Source organism: Lichenostomus cassidix, chromosome 4 (assembly GCF_008360975.1).
Source record: "Lichenostomus cassidix isolate B80296 chromosome 4, HeHo_3.0, whole genome shotgun sequence".
Classification (NCBI taxonomy): Eukaryota; Metazoa; Chordata; class Aves; order Passeriformes; family Meliphagidae; genus Lichenostomus; species Lichenostomus cassidix.
In genome coordinates, this window is record NC_139484.1 from 68,151,010 (window position 1) to 68,170,150 (window position 19,141).

At 41.4% G+C, this 19,141-nt stretch overlaps 1 protein-coding gene across 1 annotated transcript in view; it reads left to right on the plus strand.

Moving 5' to 3' along the window:
• Positions 1-1,518: 1,518 nt before the first annotated feature.
• PPP2R2C (protein phosphatase 2 regulatory subunit Bgamma) overlaps positions 1,519-19,141 on the plus strand; it is a 194,479-nt gene continuing 176,856 nt past the window's right edge. The window contains exons 1-2 of the mRNA XM_085059762.1: positions 1,519-1,644; positions 1,839-1,919. Of these exons, the coding sequence (XP_084915888.1) occupies positions 1,629-1,644; positions 1,839-1,919 (97 nt within the window). The 5' untranslated portion in view covers positions 1,519-1,628. The remainder of the gene's footprint in view (positions 1,645-1,838; positions 1,920-19,141) is intronic.

The window sequence follows — 19,141 nt, forward strand, 5'->3', positions numbered from 1 at the left end:
TTGTAATTTAGGTGAAGATCCCAGGAAAGCTTAAGTATTGGTATTTTGCTTTGTTTCTAAAAGTAGCTGGGAACGTTTGCTGCATGTTACTCCCATTTCAAACCAATTTCCTTCAGAAACTGTTACTACCCTTATTCTTTCATAAAGACCACAGTGTGCCATTGTCTTGGATGCAGTGGAGAAGAATGTAAATATTTAAACAGAATACTTTTACTGGGAAAAAGTGTATCAAACGGCCCACAGTTTTCACACCTAAAGGTATCAGGAGGGTCTCTACTTGCCGCAAGAAGGGATGAATGTAGACATGTCAGGGGGAATTCATGCCAAAACCAATTCTTCCCTGCCATTTGCCTACCATTTCACAAATAGCAAAAAGATAGATGGAGGAGCCAGGGTAATAATACTGTGACAGCTGCCTACATTGATAACTTTATCCTCTTCTTGGCTCCTAATCTCATAGTATGACTTGATTATAGTCTTCCTCTGTTCTTTCTTAAGCTTTTCTCATTTGCCTACGCAAAGTGTGGATGCTCTCTGACACAAACTGCTGTACGTGGGCCTCTGACACTGTTACCTTGATAAGACAGAAGACGTGGGCAGGATGCTGCCAACTACAAGCCAAGCAGTCACAATTGTCTTAAATTAACTATCAAGAATGTAACCTGGTGAACAGAACAATTAATGTACCTTTACATTTCCCTCCTGTCATGTTTTTGGGGTGGAAGACTCTAAGAATAAAGGCGTTTATTAACATATCTTTGTTCTAGCTGATGGTTTCAGTGTTTTAAAATTTGCCATTCCCCTAACCATTTCCCCACTGAAGGCAAAGGTCACTGCACAGAGCACTTTAGACTTACTTGGTAACAGGTTTGCTTTCTTGCTATCCTCTCAAGGGTGCTGTAAAGACAGCTTGTGGATCCACAGGCACTCGTGGAGCAGATGAAAACCACTGCCCAGCCTTGCATTGTGTACATACCCCGACAGTTTACGTGGCATTTATAGCCTTTATCAGTAAGATAGCCCAAATGGCCTAGGGATGGTAAAAGAACCGGGGCGAATGCCGTGGGGCGAACGCAGCCGTGGCGAGGCGGGGGCGGCACTAGGGCCGCTGGCATGGGTGCGGCTGGCATGGGTGCCGCTGGCTCCGGGTGCCCGGTGTGCGGTGTCCCCGCAGGGATGCGCGCCCAGGCTTTCGGGGGCAGCGGGATGCGCACCAGTGCTCTCCAGGCTGCCCGCACCGCAGGCACAGGCGGCACCGGACCGGGAGCTCCCACGGACACGGGACGGGAGCAGGGAGCTCTCCTGCCGGGGCAAGGCCAGGCTGGGGCGTCGCATTCCGCCACGGCCGCCGTGGCCGGGCTGAGCTCGGGCCGGCTCCGGAGCCGCTCCAGCACCTGTTGGGAGCGGCGGGTCCTGGCGAGGCTGCGCCGCCTCCGCCGGGAGCTCCGGGCGGAGCCTTCCCTCCTTCCCGTCCTTTCTCCCTCCCCCGGCTCCCCGAGCGCCCCGAGGCAGCGGCGGCTCCCTGCGCCCGCTCCGCTGGGAGAAGCAGGAGGCGCCCCGAGCTACGGGCGCTGGGAGCGAAGCAATAACAGTTCGGAGCGGTGGGCGCCTTGCGGAGGGCAACACCCATGTCCCACAAACAGGGTATCTGCAAACGCGCTCCTTCCCCTGGCACTCGCTCTCCCTTCTCATCCCTCCGCTCCCTTCTCAGCCCGCTGCATCTCTCCTCCCCAGTCTCTGTTTCTGCCCCACGCCGCCGCTTTCCCTTGTCCCTTGCTCAGCCCTGTGCCCCCGCTGGCACAACATGCCCGACTGACTGTGCCTTTCCTCCTGCCCAGCCGGCAGCCCCCCAGGCGAGAGCGCGGCTGACTGGTGCCTGTACCAGCTCAATGGAGCAGCCGAGTTCGAGGTGTCTGAAGGTGAGTACAGGGATGCTGATGATCCCCGAGCCCGCTGGTCCCCCGGCAGTGTGTGGCTGAACGGGGCTCGCTGTGGAGAGACCGTGGCAGCAGCCCCAGCGCTGAGCGGCGCAGAAGGCGGTGCGGTGCCCGCGGCAGGAGGGGAGGTGGGCTGGCAAAGGGCGACCCGCCGGTGGTTTGCGTGTTTCAGGCCTTGTGAAAGTGTCTTGGCTGGTTTTGTTTTGGCTTTTTTGGGGGAGAAAAGTTTGTTTTGCATGTAGCAGACAAGGTGGCGTGAGTCCTCCTGGCCTTGGTGTCAGTGGGCGCTGGTGCAAGGTGGGCTGGAAAGTTTTCTGGCCTTTCTTTATCCCTTAGCCTTGAAGAAAGAGGTCATCTGGAAAGTTTTATTTATTAATATTCTGTGATCAGAAGAAGAATAGTGTTCAGGTGCCAGGTCAGGAAAGTCTCCCCACTGTATTCAAACTGTGTATGGTTTTGAACATACATATTTAAACTTCGGTGCAAACCTGTATTTTCCATGAGGCCAGATGTGTGGTGTGCAGTGCCATGAGCATCTTCCAGTATCTGTTTTCAATGAGTTAAGCTGATCTAAGAACTCATCTCGATGTTTTTGGTCTGCTGGGGTTATGTATTTCTAAGAAGAGTGTATTTACTCTTTGTAAAGATTTAGAATGCATCAGAAGTTGAGTTAGAATGAAAAACTTTTCAGTACTGAGGAAGGTGGCACACTTTAATAGATTGGCTTCAGATTCAACATTAGAGAAAGCTTTACAACAGTGGAGCACTGGAATATATGAGTTAGGTAGATGATAAAATTCCACTAATTTGAGGTATTTAATTTTGGTTTCAGAAACATAGGTTGAAGTGTTAAAACTACAGATCTTGCCTTGGGACAGGCAGAAAGATCATCTGTTTGGGGTCTTTTCAGCTATTATCTGTGATCCTTTGGGATGTGAAGTTTTGTGTTATGTCTTGTTTTTTGCCATTTGGAGAAATTATTTAAACCCAGTGTACTAATAATAAGCTATAGCTTGATCAAGGTTTTTGATTAAGTTTTTCCTTCCAGTTATTCCATGGTGGTTTGTATTTCAAGGTGTACTTAATAGTGCATGTAATTACACAAAATTGCATACAAAAGCATTTATCAAAAGATGTTGTGATTTTTTGCCTACATGATTTTTGTTGGTGAAATTGCATACCAAACCAGCTGTGATGACGATAGGTGGGGGTGGAAATTACATCCGTGTGAGGGAGTGTAATGAGTGAGTGACAGCGTTTCTTAGGCATCACAGAATGCTGAAAATGAGCTTTAGGTTGGCATTTATTTTCATTTAAAGACTTGAATGAGTAGAATATGCTTCTTAACCTCATTTATCTGGGTTAATACCAGTGTTTCAGCATTTCTTTGAGATGATAATGTTTTTTCTCAACAGGTGTTTTATTCCTTCGATTTACTGGGTCATGTCTTTTCACAGGGCATATTTTTTTAAATTACTTTGCTAACCCGGACTTCTCTTTAATGCTGCCAATTTTTGGATTCCCAATTTTATTCCATGACTTAAATAGGAATCTTACATGTTTTCTCTTTACTCAGCATGGGAATACGTGAAATTCAGGGACCAGGAAACAAGCTGAAGCAATGTTATTTGATCACACAAACGGTAGAATCAAAGTCATATGCAGGTAGTAAATCCTGTTTATGTTAACAAGATTGTATGTAAATATGACATGTATTTTCCAGAATACATGCTGTCTATTAAATGCCACTGATATCTAGGAACAGCAATATAATCAGCACACTATGCAGAAGTGGAAAACAATTCAAAGAAAAGTCTGTGGCGGCAGGTGACTTGATCTCTTTTGCACAACAGTGGTTGTGGGTAAAGTCCAAACCTTTTCCTTTGCTGAAGTTTGCCTTCAAAATAAATTACACAGAGCCAGACAGAATCTTTAGTTTAAGGTGGATTGTTCCTATGACTTTGTGGTGGTTTTGACTGGCCCAAAACAGCAGCAAGGTATTTTTAACATCTAGGAGAAATTTGGACCCCCCAGAAGCTGTTGTGGTAGGCCTGGGGAGATGTCTGAGGGGTGGGGAGTGGCACACAGATGGCTCCTGTGTGTCCTGAGTGCAAGTTCTGGAAGTTTTTACATCAAGTCCAGCAGAGCCAATCTCTGATGGCTCTGAAGGTGATGGACATGCTGCCAGCCAAGTTTGGGCCAATTGGAGGTGCTGGTTACGCCTCTGTGAAAACATAGTTAAGAAAAATTCAAAACAAGGTAGGCATGCACTTCTTTGTAGTTGGAGGAAGAAGAGGTGGAGGTAAAAATATGTGAAGGGAAAACAACATGGAGACACCAAGGTCAGTGGAGAAGGTGGAGGAGGAGGTGCTCCAGGCGCCGGAGCTGAAAATCCTCTGCTAGCCGTGGTGAAGGCCATGGGGGAAGCAGATGGTGCCCCTGCAGCTCATGGAGTCCATAAGGATGCAGAAATTCACCCACAGCCCATGCCAGAGGAGCAGGTGGATGCCTGGAGAAAGCTGTGATCCAGTTGGAGTCTCATCTAAAGAGTTAAAACTACAAAGGGCTTGCAAAGGAGAGAAAGGCCTTTTCCTTGTTTCTGTGATGGAAGCAGCCTGGCCTCGGCTTGGGAGAGTCTGCACCTTATAGACAAAGAGACTCATGTTGCAGCAGAATTCGGGTGGGATGTTGCTCGTGAGATTGGACCCATGCCAAAGCAGTTCCCAGAGGACTGTCTCTGGTGGGAGGGACCCCTGGCTAAGTAGAAAAACCCCTCTCCCTGATGGACTGACCAGAGAACAAACCCCTTACCCTGTCCCCTGCCCATGTTGTTGGTTTGGAAAGGGGGAAGGGGGGTGAGCGCAGAGATTGCTTCTTCAGAGGGTGGGGGTGAGAGCAGTGAAACTGCCTAGAGAGAGAGAGAGAGATAATTAGAGATAAAGAGTATTTGTAGTGGAAGAATTGTGGTGATGGATAGATTTATGGACCTGCTCTGTGGACTGAGAAAATACCCCACACCCTGCCCCCCTACCCAAACTGTTGGTAGGAAGGAGGGAGGGGGTGAATAAAAATGGGTCCGTAAGAGGGAGGGGGGTGAGTGAACAAAATAGTGTATGAAAAGTTTATTGTTACCTCTCATTTATCCTCCAGCTCGGTTAGGTAATTAAATCACTTTGCAACTTTAAGTTTAGAGCCTGTCTGCCCTTTCTTCCGTGCGTCCTCCTACCAGTGTCCTATCTCACTTAACTCCTGAGATTGGTGTGTGTTTTTACAGTTTTTTTTCTTTCCCCTCTCCTGCACATCTGCAGCAGGAGAGAGCAGAAGTGCCTGGCGTTTAGTCAGGGTCAAACCGCGACAGACTTCCATTGCAGACTTTCTTTCCTCTCTTTATCCCAGTTCCTTTTACTTTTCAGAGAGGCCATGACTTGCAGCTGCATTGGTTAGGATCATCTTGCTGATGGACAAAAGGATTAGCTTATCTGTATTAAATATTGTTGTGTGGTTTGTATATCTAGATATCTATCTGTGTATATAAACTCTTGCATGTTAATGTTATAAGTTCATTTAGTCTTCTAGGCATCTCTTGGTGCTTTTGCTATTGAAGGCCTGCATTGACCTCGTGATACTCTGTCAGTTAGACTCCAGAATTGTGTTCTGCAACGTTTCTGTCTTAGCCTAGGAAAGAAAATTATTCTTTTTCCAAAGATAGATGTGTTAGATGAAAAACATTCATTTACATAACAGAAAAGCAAAATTGCGTATTTCAAATGCAAGGAAAAATAGAGCATAGTAAGTAAAATATCACAATCAAAGCCAAGATAATCATGTTTGATTTAGTCTTGCTGCCTTGAAACAAAATCCTATTTCAAATATTGCTACTTCTATAATTAACGTCTAAGTGCAAAATATATTTTATTAATGCTAAAGATCTTAAAGCACTTTGCTCACAGTAAGTGCAGCTTCACAAAAGCTGTATGAAGAACAGTATTAGTGTATCCATTTACAGCCTTCAAGAATGAAATGTAGAAGTTAAGAATGTGATTTTTTTAGAAGCTGAATGTCAACTATTAAGCAGATAGCAACTTGGGACTTCTGAAAAGTCAAATAGTTTGCTGTTGTTCCAATGGTCTAGTGGACTGTTAACAGGACTGCTTATTCTAGAGCCTTTGCTTTTTTTCTAGAGCCTTTTAAGTTCTAAATCACATTAACTTCTTGCAAACTGTGTAAGTGAAAGCATGTTTGAAATATTTTATGCTGTGAATTCTAAGATGCAATTATGTTATTCTAGATATGAATGATTATTTGTTTAATGAAAAGATTCAGTCACAAATGTTATTTTTAGTTTTCTCTCTTCAAGTTACCTCCTCAAAGACTTGAAATTGGTTCACAGTGTAAATTTTCTTTTCATCTATTTTGTAACTTTATACTCTGGAGTAATTGAAAGCTCTGTTAGCATCTGTTAGCCTTGTGAATTGCAATGTGAACTTCTCATTACTTACCTTATTCTGCTGTAACTTTCTCTTTTATTTATGAGTAATTTAAAGTGAGATTTATTGAGAAGATGGGTAATCTACTGTTTTGTTGTGAAAGTACAATTGAACAATGTACCATTTTATGGAAATAGTAGACTTGTGAACTGATTAATATGAGTTTAATGACTGTCAGGTTTACCTCCAACAGCTTTTTGTTTACTGTAGTTTTGAATCAGAGACAGTAAGTCTGGATTTGGTTCTATACTGTCTTTCCCATTATTTCACCAATTCCATAGAGAGCAATGTGATTGCACAAGCTTATAACTGAAGTAATGTTCTTGTGAGTCATGTGCTCATTAGTAAGGTCTAATTAAATAGGAAGTCTCCATGTGTAGATGCTTTCACATCCCAGTCCTTTTGTGGCAGAACCAAATAAGTGATTTTCCCTTAGTTTTTATAAAAAGGCATGGTAGCAGTCCTTTTCTTAAGACTTCACAGTTTGCCAAGATTTCTTTCAAAGGATCGTCACCAATGTGAATGGATGTTATATTTCCATCTCAGCTGGATGGTGTGCTTTACAGAACTGGGCTATCCAGTTCTCCAGTTTGGAGAGCACAGAATCATGGAATATGTCGAGTTGGAAGGGACCCACAGGGATCACTGAGTCCAACTGCTAGCCTTGCACAGCACCATCCCCAAGAATCACACCTTTTGCCTGAGAGTGCTGTCCAGACTCTTCTTGAACTCTGTCAGGCTTGGTGCTGTGACCTTTTCCCTGGGGAGCTGCTCCAGTGCCCAACCACCCTCTGGGTGAAGAACATTTTCCTAATATCCAACCTAAACTTCTCCTGACACAACTTCAGGCCATTCCCTGGGGTCCTGTCGCTGGTCACCGCAGAGATCAGTGCCTGACCCTCCTCTTCCCCTCTTGAGGAAGCTGTAACTGCAATGAGGTCTCCCCTCAGTCTCCTCTTTGCCAGGCTGAACAAACCAAGTGACCTCAGTGACTCCCCACACAGCTTCTCCTCACGACCCTTCACCATCTTCACTGCTGTCCTTTGGATGCTTTCTTATAGCTTTATATCTTTTTGGATTGCAGTGCCTCAAACTGCACACAGTATTTGAGGTGAGGCTGCCCCAGTGCAGAGCAGAGCAGAGCAGGATAATCCCCTCCCTGGCCTGGCTGGTGATGCTGTGCCTGATGCCCCCCAGGACAGGGTTGACCCTTCTGGCTGCCAAGGCACTGCTGATTCATGTCCAACTTTCTGTCAACCAGGACCCCCAGGTCTTTTTCCATGGTGTTGTTTTCCAGCATCTCATTTCCCAATCTGTCTGTACATCCAGGGTTGTCCCATCCCAGATGCAGAATTTGACACTTTCCTTTGTTCCCTTCATATGGTTGGTGATTGCTCAGTCCTCTCATTTGTTGAGGTCTCTCTACAGGGCCACTCTGCCTTTGAGGGAGTCAACAGCACTTCCCACTTTATCATCTGCATACTTGCTCAGTGTCTGTTCCAGTCCCATGTCCAAGTCATTTATGGAGATGTTAAAGAGCACAGGACCTCTATGTAATTCTACAAGTGACAGGTCACCAGTCTGATGTCCCCCCATTCACTATAACCCTTTGTGCCCCACCCATGAGGCAGCTGCTCACCCATCACAGGATGTGTTTATCCAGCTGCATGCTGGACTTTTTGTCCAGAAGGATCCTGTGAGACACAGTATTGACAGCTTTACTGAGATCCAAAAGGATTACATCAACTGGCTTCCCTTGATCAACTAGGAACTCAGGTTTACTAAGCAGGACTTCCCTCTCATGAAACCCTGCTGGCTGTGACCAGTGACTGTGAGATGTAGTGAGCTGAACTGTGCCTTTTCTGCAGATCACAATTCTGTTTTTATTCAAAGGAAATCAAAATCCTTGGAAGGGATTGATGCACACCTTGCCTCACTCCAGTGTACTTTTATAGAATCACAGTATCAGCTAGGTTGGAAAAGGCTTCTGAGATTGAGTCCAGCCTATGACTAAACACCACCATGTGAACTAGACCGTGGCACTAAGTGCCACATCCAGTCTTAAATGGCTTAGGACACTGCCAGCTGGCATACAGTGCTGTGAGGTGTGTCACAGGCCTTGTGTGTACCCTGATATACCCTCTGATGCTGTGTATGTGGATAATACAGTTTTTCCAGTCCTACCTCATACATCCCTTTTATACATTCAGCAAGTCCCTGTATTTCATCCCTCCTTTATTTTGCACTGACTTATATTGGTATTTGGTTGGTTAATTATCACTGATGTCTGAGAGCTGCTGCAGCACAGGCAAAGTGCTTCTGTGTGAAGTGTTGTCATCATAATTTACTCCCATTATAATGCTGGATGTGGTTGTGTAAGACCAGACCCAGTAAATGACTCATTACAAGAAAATGTGGGTATTTGATTATACTTCCAGTTGTTGCTGCAAAATCTGACATTAAGTTTCAATATGAAGAGTTCAGCATGATAGGCAAAGAGGAAGGGTTAAGGTATTTTGAAATGCTATTTATGGTAGCTTTACTTCTAGTGATACTTTTCTGCAGTAGTCCATTTGTGATATTTTTATGGTATTTTGGTGGTTTATGGAATCTTTGTTTATACATGGCATGGGTTTTGTAAGAACCATTAATTCAGTTATTTCTGTAGGTTATTATAAAAAAGACTGACAATAAAATACTGAAAAGTACATGTGCTTGTTATGAAAAGGAAACGGTGAGTGACATATTTACATGTCTTATCTGTTGTTTCCTAATTTGGCATTTTGATTAAGAGTTGGTTTGAATTTATGGAATAATTATTTTAAGTACATTAAGATGATTTAATTACAATAATTAATAAAATCCTTGCCTACATAGTGTTTCCATTGGAACTTAATATATGAGCTAGAGTGTGTTTTTTCCTGAGTCATTAAGTGTCATTTGACCATAAAATAAGTACTTGTTAATTATTTTATTTTGCAAATGTCTGATGGAAGGCATTAGCTCCTTTTCAGTAACCTGAAAAGGTGTTGCTGTTTGGATTAAGTTTGAAAAACAGACTAAGTTTTTTGTTTTTTTCCTTTTACACCAGGTTTTCTGATTTTCCTTTTTCAAGGAGTTCAGACACTCCTCTAACATTCTGTACTTCTTTAACTAATTCTCTGGATCTTTCATGCCATAAGTTGCAGCCTTCATCATCTCAGTTTCCAGTTTCCAGATGGTGGTTTTCAGCCAGTTTCTTTTTTAATTTCTAGTCACAGAGCCACAGACTCATTTAGGTTAAAAACGACCTCCAAGATCATAGAGTCCAACCTTTGACCAAATATAATCATGCTAGCTAAACCATAGCCCTAAATTCCACATCGAGTCATTTCTTAAATACTTCCAGTGACACCACCACTTCTCTAGGCAGCCCATTCCAATGCTTAACCACTCTCAGTGAAGAAATTCTTCTTGATGTCCAGTCTGGACCTCCCCTGGTACGTCTTGAGGCTATTTCCCCTTGTCCTGTCACTGGTTACCTAGGAAGAGGAAGAGACTGACCCCACCTGGCTACAACCTCCTTTCAGGCAGTCTCAGAGAGCAATAAGGTCTTTTCTGAGCTTTGTTTTCTCCAAACGAAACAGCCTCAGCTCCCTCAGCCACTCCTCACTAGACTTGTGCTTCAGACCCTTCACCAGCTCTGTTGTCCTCTGGACTCACTTCAGCCCCTCAATGTCTTTCTGTCAGTGAGGGGCCCAGAATGGGAGAGCTCAAAATGTGACCTTGCCAGTACAGGGGTACAATCTGCATACAGGGGGTCAATCACTGCCCTGGTCCTGCTGGCCACACAGTTTTTGATACAGATCAGGATGCCTTGGCCTTCTTGTCCACTTGGGTACACACTTGGCCTAAGTTCAGTCACTGTCAACCAGCAGTGCCAGATTGTTTTCCACCAGGCCTCTTTCCAGGCACTCTGCCCCAGCCTGTAGCGCTGCCTGGGATTGTTGTGACCCAAGGGCAGGACCTGACACTTGGCCTTGTTGGCCTTGTTGAGCCAAGGTTGAACAATTCGCCTTGTTCCATTGATCCAGCCTGTCCAGATCCCTCTGCAGAGCTTTCCTGCCCTCCAGCAGAGCAACATTCCCACCAATCTTACTGTCATCTGCAAACTGACTGAGGGTGCACTTGATCCTCTTGTCCAGGTCAACAGTGAAGGTATTAAATGGACCTGGCCCCAGCACTGAGCCTTGTGGAACACCACTGGTGACCAGCCACCAGCTGGATGTAGCTCCATCCACCACCACTCTCTATGCCTGGACATCCAGACAGTTTTTTACCCAGTGAAGTTTTTTACCCACCCACCCAAGTGGGAGCAGCCAGTTCCTCCAGGAGAATGCTGTGGGAAACATTTACTACAGTCCAGGTAGACACATCCACATCCTTTTCCTCATCCAGTAAGTGGGTCACCTGGTCAGAAAAGATCAGGTTGGTCAAGCAGGACCTGCCTTTCATGAATCCCTGCTGCCTGGGACAGATCCCCAGGTTGCCCTATATGTGCTGTGTAATGGCACTCAAGATGATCTGTTCATAACTTTCCTCAGCACCAAGCTCAGACCTGTAGTTTCCCAGATCGTCTCTCAGGCCCTTCTTGTAGATGGGTATCACACTGGATGACCTCCAGTCATATGGGACCTTCCTGGTTAGCCAGGGCTCCTGGTAAGTGTTGGAGAGTGTCTTGGCTAACTCTTCTGCCACTCCCTCAGTACCCTCAGGTGGATCCCTTCTGGTCTCATAAGCTTTTGCCTTTATGATTTTCTCACTACATGACTTAATTACACCCTTTTACTCTTCCTGAGTTTGCTGCCCCTTCTTCCAAAGGTCATATACTCTTTTTTTTTTTTTTTTCCTTCTCACCCCCTGAATTCCAGGCAAAGCTCAGGTTGAAAGTTCAGTCAGGCTGGTGGTCTTCCCCACTGGCCCATTGTTGGGCACATTGGGACAGCCTGCTCCTGTGCCATGAAGAATTCCTTCTTAAAGTATGTCCAGCCTTCCTGGACCCCTTTGCTATTAACGACTGTTTCCCAAGGGACTCTGAACCAGTGTCCTGAACAGGCCAAAGTCTGCCCTTGGGATGTCCAAGGTAGAGGTTCTGTTGACCCCTTTCCTTATTTCAACAAGAATCAAAAACTTTGTATGATTTTATAGTCACTGTACCCAAGATGGCCTCTGACCACCACATGTTCCACCAGCTCTTCTCTGCTCGTAAGCAGCCAGTCTAGTGGGACACTGCTTTCCAGTCTGCTCCTTTACATACTCGATTGGATTGTCTAGTTTCTATTGGTTTTACTTTTCCTTTGTCCTCTGTAACTCTTATCTTTACAAAAGGAATTGGTGGTGAATCAGGAATCAGTCCACTGACTGTTGTACAGTTTGACAAAAATGTCTCTCCTCTGTGTCACTGAAAGTGTGCCATTTGCAGCAGGTGCCTGCACAGCAAATCTTAGCTCTTTTCCCTCTCTCTCACTCTTTCCAGGTCCACAAGGCTTTCCATTTTATATGATCCTTTCAGTTCCATCCAAATAACTCCTGGCAATTTTAGTTTTATCCATGCTTGAATGACCAAAATTTCCTTGGTGTTTCAGTTTGCAATATACATTATGAGGTACTCAGTATATATATCTCATGAAAGGTGAAATCACACTGTTGTGGGCCTGATTATGCAATTATTAGCAAGTCAAAAAACATACTCTCAAGTTGCCTGGTGCAGAATTTAACAGGGACATCTTTTATGCACCCTCTTCCTCATTAAATATTCAATAATTCAATTTAGGTAATGATTTTGTTATCAATAAATTTGTTACACTGATGAAGTAAACAGTAATTTCATTTGGGCCATAAATTTGCCATTTAGAGTAATTTTTATGTTTAAGACAAACATTGTCATTCAGCTTGAATAGCAATGGACAATTTAAAGAGTGTAGAATTGCCTGTGGTTCCAGCTGAGATACAGAAAAATCACCAGGTCTTCCCAAAGCCTCCTCTTCCATTATAGGTCAAGTCAGAAAGCCAGGGCTCCTTTATGGAGATGAATTTTATATAGGGATAGAGAGTATCAATTTTCTGATCTTTCCAATTCCAGTTTATAAATGTGTGCAGAAATTGCCCAAGCTATCTTGCAGAGTGTCTGAAGAGCTGGTGCACAGAGAAGTTTTTTCTACTGTGCAGGGCTTTTTTTTTATGTATGAACCTGTCAAAGCTGAAAGAAATTTCAAGAAGATGAGATTCTTCTGTTTCAAGAATTGCAACTCAGAAGCTTAACTTCCACAAATACAGATTCAGAAGTCATACTGTGGGCCACACAGGTTGGATTTGAATGTTCTTACTGATCAGTTCTTTTCTGTAAAATGCATTTTTTTTGTAAAATGCTGAGACATTTAAAGTAGAAGTAAATTTTTTTTTTTTTGGCATGTGGTGTACTGTCTGATGAAAAAATTCCAAAAGTATTTCAAATTATTCAGGTATTTTCAACCACCTTTCCCTCACAGTATGCTACTTGGATATAAACTCCTTATTCAAAATAAAGGGGAATAGCTCACAAGTCTCTGTGTGATCGCCTAATGGTACCTGACAAAACCAGCAAACAGTGAAAAGGTGTTATTTACTCGTCAGATTCTATGCCTTGGCATCTCAGCTGAATTGTCAGGGTTTGGTGATCCAGAAGAGGGAGCTGCCACATAAATTTCTAGCAGTATTGAACTTAGCAATGTCTCTTTTAACCCACCCCCACCATGGAATTTTTTTTTTTTTTTAATTGTAAGACTGACTCCAGGGGTTTCACATGATGCTTTTTTGGTCACTCAGTTAATAGTTTGCTGATTTCTAAGGACAGCATTAGAGACTTAGTTCTTTACTTTCCTTCAGTTTTTGGTATCAGTTCAGTGTGTGTTTTTAAATATTCTGCTTCAATACCATGCTAAAACCTTTGGTTGACATGATGAATGTAGTCCCTTTTACTTAATCTGCAGAGTCTCTTTAGACATAGATGTTTCTGACTAGCCCACCATGGGTTTTTAACAGATGCTTTCTGTAGCATGCAGGAAGAACTTTGTGGTGGCTGGCCTTCCTCAGTGAAACTCCTTGTGAGACAGAGGTGATTTCTGGGTCATTGTAGTATTTTTTTCTGTGTAAGGGGTGATTCTTCTGTCACCGTAAGAGCATAGAGCTGGTATTTTGAAAATAGCAATATATATGTAAAATAGCAAAGCCAATGTGCACACTACAATGTGCTTTCTAATGTGCTTTCTCTCTCTTTTTTTCTTTTTCTTTAGCACCGCAGTGCAATTTCTAGTGAAATTCACAAATCTGTAATTTGTGAATTACACAAATCTGTAGTTTGTGTGCTATAAAACTAAAGAGCCATGAGGTACTGGGAGAAGGCATTAAAACATGTACTTATTAGAACTTGTACTTATGGTCAGGAAGGAGACCAGACTTCCTGAGCATCCTGACTGTATTTTAAAGTGCATGATTCACCAAGGTTCTGATATTGGTTGGTGGAATCCTAGATTGCTACTTGCTGTAATGATAGATCTTATCAAAGTTGTTGTGCCTCCAGATTAACTGTTAGTCATTTTGTGTTAACAGCTGATGTGGTGATGTGACATTGTTTCATGAGGTAACTGGAGTACTGAGAAACAGGTGAGACTTTTTTGTCAACTGCATAATATATTCCCTGGAGTTTTTTGTCATTAAAAGCTAAAGAAGATACTAAGGATGCTTATATTTGTTTCTCGTGAAGAAGAATGAATTCAGACTACATATGCAAGCTGCTCTGTTAGATGATTTAGACATTGCATTATGAAGTTGTGTACAACATTCTAATATCTGAGTGTGCCAACATGAAGAACTCCGTGGCTAATTTTTAGTTATTTTGTAAAATACTTCTGAAATTTCTTTTTTACATGCTCACAAATGCACACGCATACACACACAAATACATATTTTTTCTTATGACTATGCAAGGTTCATTTAAAAATCAAAGGAAAGTTAAATGAGATCAATGTAGATGTGTTTGACTTTTCCTCCAGGAGGCTTCAGAATAAGTACATAAATAAATACTGCTTTTTTATATACATAATGTTTTGCACATGGCTATTATAATTGAAATATATATTTTAAAATATTTGTATGTTCCAAAAACTGATGACCTATTTGTATGTTTTTAAGTCTTCCATCAAATACAGTTTCTTTTCAGAATGCACACATTCCCCAGATGTGCTGGCTATGTTTACTAGCAAGCACATTTTATAGTGGCATTTTACATACAGTGAATAGAGTTGACAGTTGGGCTGATTGCAGGAATATGCAAAATGTTAACCTCATAAATCTTACTCCACCTATTGTATTATGTAATTTTTACAAAATATGCAGAAATATGGTGCAAGAGACAGTTCCATTATTTTACTTGGAACCATTTTGGTGTCGCAGTTAACGATGGTGTATTCAATTCTGAGACAATTATGTCTAACAGGGGCTGTTGATTTGACATTCTATTCATAGAGAGGGCATGTGTCATTCAAAAGTGAGTTGTAAAACTATTCAGCATGCTGGCATTGTTAGTGATGTGCCTTTCCACTTCACACAACTACTATAACTAATTACCTTATTTAGTAGTCTTGTGATCCTGAAATGGCAAAACCCCACCATTTCTTTGGGAGATACAAATTACATTACTGTTTCTTCTCTTTATATCCAGAATAAATTTTTGCATTTTGACTAGACTCAAAGATGCAAACTAAAAGTGTTGTCTTTGCAAGACTTGATCGTTTCTTGTTAAATCTGTATTACTGAGTAACCTCTAAATTTTTAATACAGACTAATTTTCATCAATATATGGTTTTGTTTGTCAAATAACTCTTATTTTTGAAGCTTCTGTGATAAGTTCTTGTGTTAACATTGTAAACTCTGCTTTGAAATTGATTGTTTATTGTGGAAATACGCCATGCTTCAGATTTCATTTATTTGCGAGAAGCACTAACTTGGAGTCCTTTTGTAGTAGTGTACAAAGTAGATATAATAAATTTAAAGTAAGAATAATTCTTATTTTTCATGCGCAACATCTTAAAATTGTGGAGCTTTTTCCCGTGAGTTTTTTCATGTAGTTTTTTTCTTTTTCTTCATCTTGGCAGGCTGTTATTTTCAGTGTGTGCTCTTTCCTCTATTCTAAACCAGGGCATCACAGCCATATTTCACTTTGATTGCTTTTTCTGGGTTGAGTTTTCTCCTCCCCAAGTACACTTGCCCTAGTGGAATGTCCACCTTTCCTAGGTAAAAGCTAGAGAGACCTTGAGAGGCTGCTGAGTGCATTGACAGTGTAGATGTGCATTGGTGTTGCTTCAGAAAGGTGCCACCATGCCTCAGGATCTCTGACTTTAGGTTGCTTTTTCATTTCTTCCTCTCCTCATGCTCCTCCACATTCATCAAAAATCTTCCTTAAAACATGATACCTATGTTTACTTCTGCAACTAGCAACTGTGCATTGAAATTTATTTCAATTTAAGAATATTGCAATATTAGCTTGGTATTTCTGATTTCTAATCTGATGATTTTAGAGGCATAATTGTTCAGTGATAATTCCAAAAATGCACCGAGGTTTGTTAAAGGTGCAAAGTTTGTTTGACTCCTCTTTACTCAATGATGTCAAATCATAAAATGTATCCATGGGGAAATAGTAAATAGAATATTTTGTGTCAGAAAACAGACCTCAAAGTTTAAACTTCTTGACACAGGGGCTGGGCAATACAGACCCCCTCACACTTGCAAAGATCACTCACTTACAAAGAAGCTCCAAAGCATCTGACAAATGGGTGTGTGTGTGTATATATATATACACATCTATCTATATCTATATCTATATCTATATCTATATCTATATCTATATCATCTATATCTATATCTATATCTATCTGTATCTATATCTATATCTAATCTATCTATATCTATCTATATCTATATCTATATCCATATCTATATCTTTATCATCTATCTATATATCTATATCTATATCCTCTCATCAAATGATCTAAAGAAAGCATGTATTTAAGCCCTCTGGTAAAAAAGCTGACCAAATAAAGGAGGATTGCAACCCCCAAGCTTTCAGTGCCATCATCACTATAGGTACTGTTTCTCTAGGTATCCTGCCACATTTGACTCACAGGATTTATGTGTCTCTATTTTACTTCTTGTGTCTGCAGTGTGACAGTGATTAGAGCTCTGTACTTCTCCAGACATGGAGCTGTGTTGTTTCTTTGGCAAGAATACTTAAGTGTGTAACCATTCACATAGATTCCTTTTCGTGAAGAAAACCAGCAAATGCTTGCCTGTGTAAAAGAAACGTTTGAGTTCAGATGAGAGCACAAGTCAAGAAGTTCAAAGATATTGTTCCCACAGCAACCATAATTCAACCTCGTTGCTGTGAAAGCACAAAAGCTCACACCAAATATGATGTGGAATGCTGCATGTATGCAAGTGTATGAGACACAGTTGCTAGGAGAGCCATAAATTTTAATTTCTAGAGGTATTTACATTCACATTTTATATCTGTTAGTATTAGAATCTGTATTTTATTGAAACAGCAGAAATGAAAAATGGAAAAGAGGCCATTGTGATTAGTGTATCTTTTTGATTTCTTGTAAGGTACAATTGATTATATTTCTATCTCTGTCTTTCTGTTGGTGCTTATTTTTAAGGGAGTAATATTGAATGTGAAGTATAATCTGGTCTACTTCCTTATTTGCCTCTATTTTTTCTCTTTGTTTACTCCTATTACTGAACCTGCAGCTGATGGGGTCTACTTGTTTGCCTACCAGGGATAAATAAACCAGGTATTTATCTGCATGTAGGCATGCATCTTGTTATTCAACTACATCCATATCTTAAGATTCCATTATAAAATATCTCAAAGCCTATGGAATATATTTCTTTTTAATATCTCATAGGATACTTTTGGTTTCTTTGTTTGCCAGCTGATTTGGTCATCTCAGACATGTTTAGTTATTATCATAGTTAGTGAAGAAGTTTCCTTGTTTTGAATTTATATATTTTTTTAGGAAAATGTAAATATTTCAATTATAGTACTGAATGGGCATTGAAAATATTTGTAAATAATATCTACAGGATTTCCAGAAGTTGGTTGGCTGAAATACCTATATGATGTTTCTTAGCCTTTCAGATATGGCCAGTGGAAAGAAAGACCCTGATGTTTGAAGATTGGTATATGAAGTCCCATTCCCATGGGTGATTATTATATCTGTAGGCTGGATTGAGTATTCATGATTATTTAAAAAAAAATTCACTTTGACTGTGGCATATGCTAATACCTTATAATTTATTTGGAAAAAAAAATCACAGCATAACTGTATCTCACCGGTCATTTAAAATAAAAAAGGGAAATGACACAAGATAAGGAAGTTTCCCAATAAGAGTTTCTCTTCAGTAAACTACAAAAAAATTAATTTAGACTTCATCTAGTTTCTAGCAGACTGAGTTTCTCAGCCCTCCATCACATCTTAGCCTGCTATATGAGCCTTTTTATGGACAGTCTGGGCAGAGCTGAAAGACTGATTGGATGTGAAAATGTTCTCCTTGGGAAATCTTTGGATCCTGCCCTTCCCAGATTGTTAGGCAATCTGCTCTAGGAAACCTGTTTTGACAGTGCCTGTTATCTCTGCTCAGCAGAGTCCTATAGGGACTGTCACTGCCTACCTCAAAGCCAGGGTTAGGGGAATTCACTCTGCAGCCCACCACCTTCCCAAAGCTTTATTGTTCTGTTTCATTGTGTTCAAAAGCTAGTTAGGAGCTGCACACTCTACATGTGTCTAAAATAAAGTTGTTCGTTTATATGAAATGCAGGTTTTCTTGTGTAAGAATTTATAGCCTGAAATTTGAACTCTGTCTGAAAATTAAAACATTCATAGTGGCTCAACAATTTCTTAATAGACAAATGCAGAAAGGTGAATTAAATTATGGCTGCTATCGGATCAAGAGTTGGTCTAGTCTTTCCACAGCGACTTCACTGTGTCTGAATTCTGTGAGATGAGGAAGGGGACTGAGAGTTGTGAATCATGGCAATTCTTCAAGGAGCAGGTAGTGTCCTGGTGGTTGAGTGGAGTCCTGGATAAAACTTGATTCATAAGGCTCTATGTCCTGCTGAAACAAGAAAGTGAATAGTTAGGATGTAGGTTTTGTGTAAGACCTGTGTTCTGGTCATAAGCTTCCATCAGCATCCTTACAACATTTCTTTTTCCTGTGTACATAGCTAATATTTTGGGGCTTCTCTGAAGTATGAATTGTTACAAGGATGGTTTTGTTTTCTTCTTTCTGCTCTCTTCCATGTAGTAGTTGTGGTTTTAGTATCTGAAGTGAAATAATGACAAACTTCAGTGGAAGCTAAGAACTGCATAGGGATGATTAGAGATAAGTGGAAAACAGCAAAATGTTCCACTTGGAATGGACCTGTCGTAAATAGAAATACATAAATAGACACAGCATATAGAACACACTGAGTTTCCATTTGTGTTCGTTACAAGCTGATCAATAACTGTTGCTGGATGATTTGATGTAGTTATTTTATACAATTAATCACTGTGTGTTCAGGCCCAGGGAAGGGAAATGTACAGTCAATACTGCCAGGGATTGCTGGTGATCGTGATGAGCTCATTTTGGTTTGATGTGATG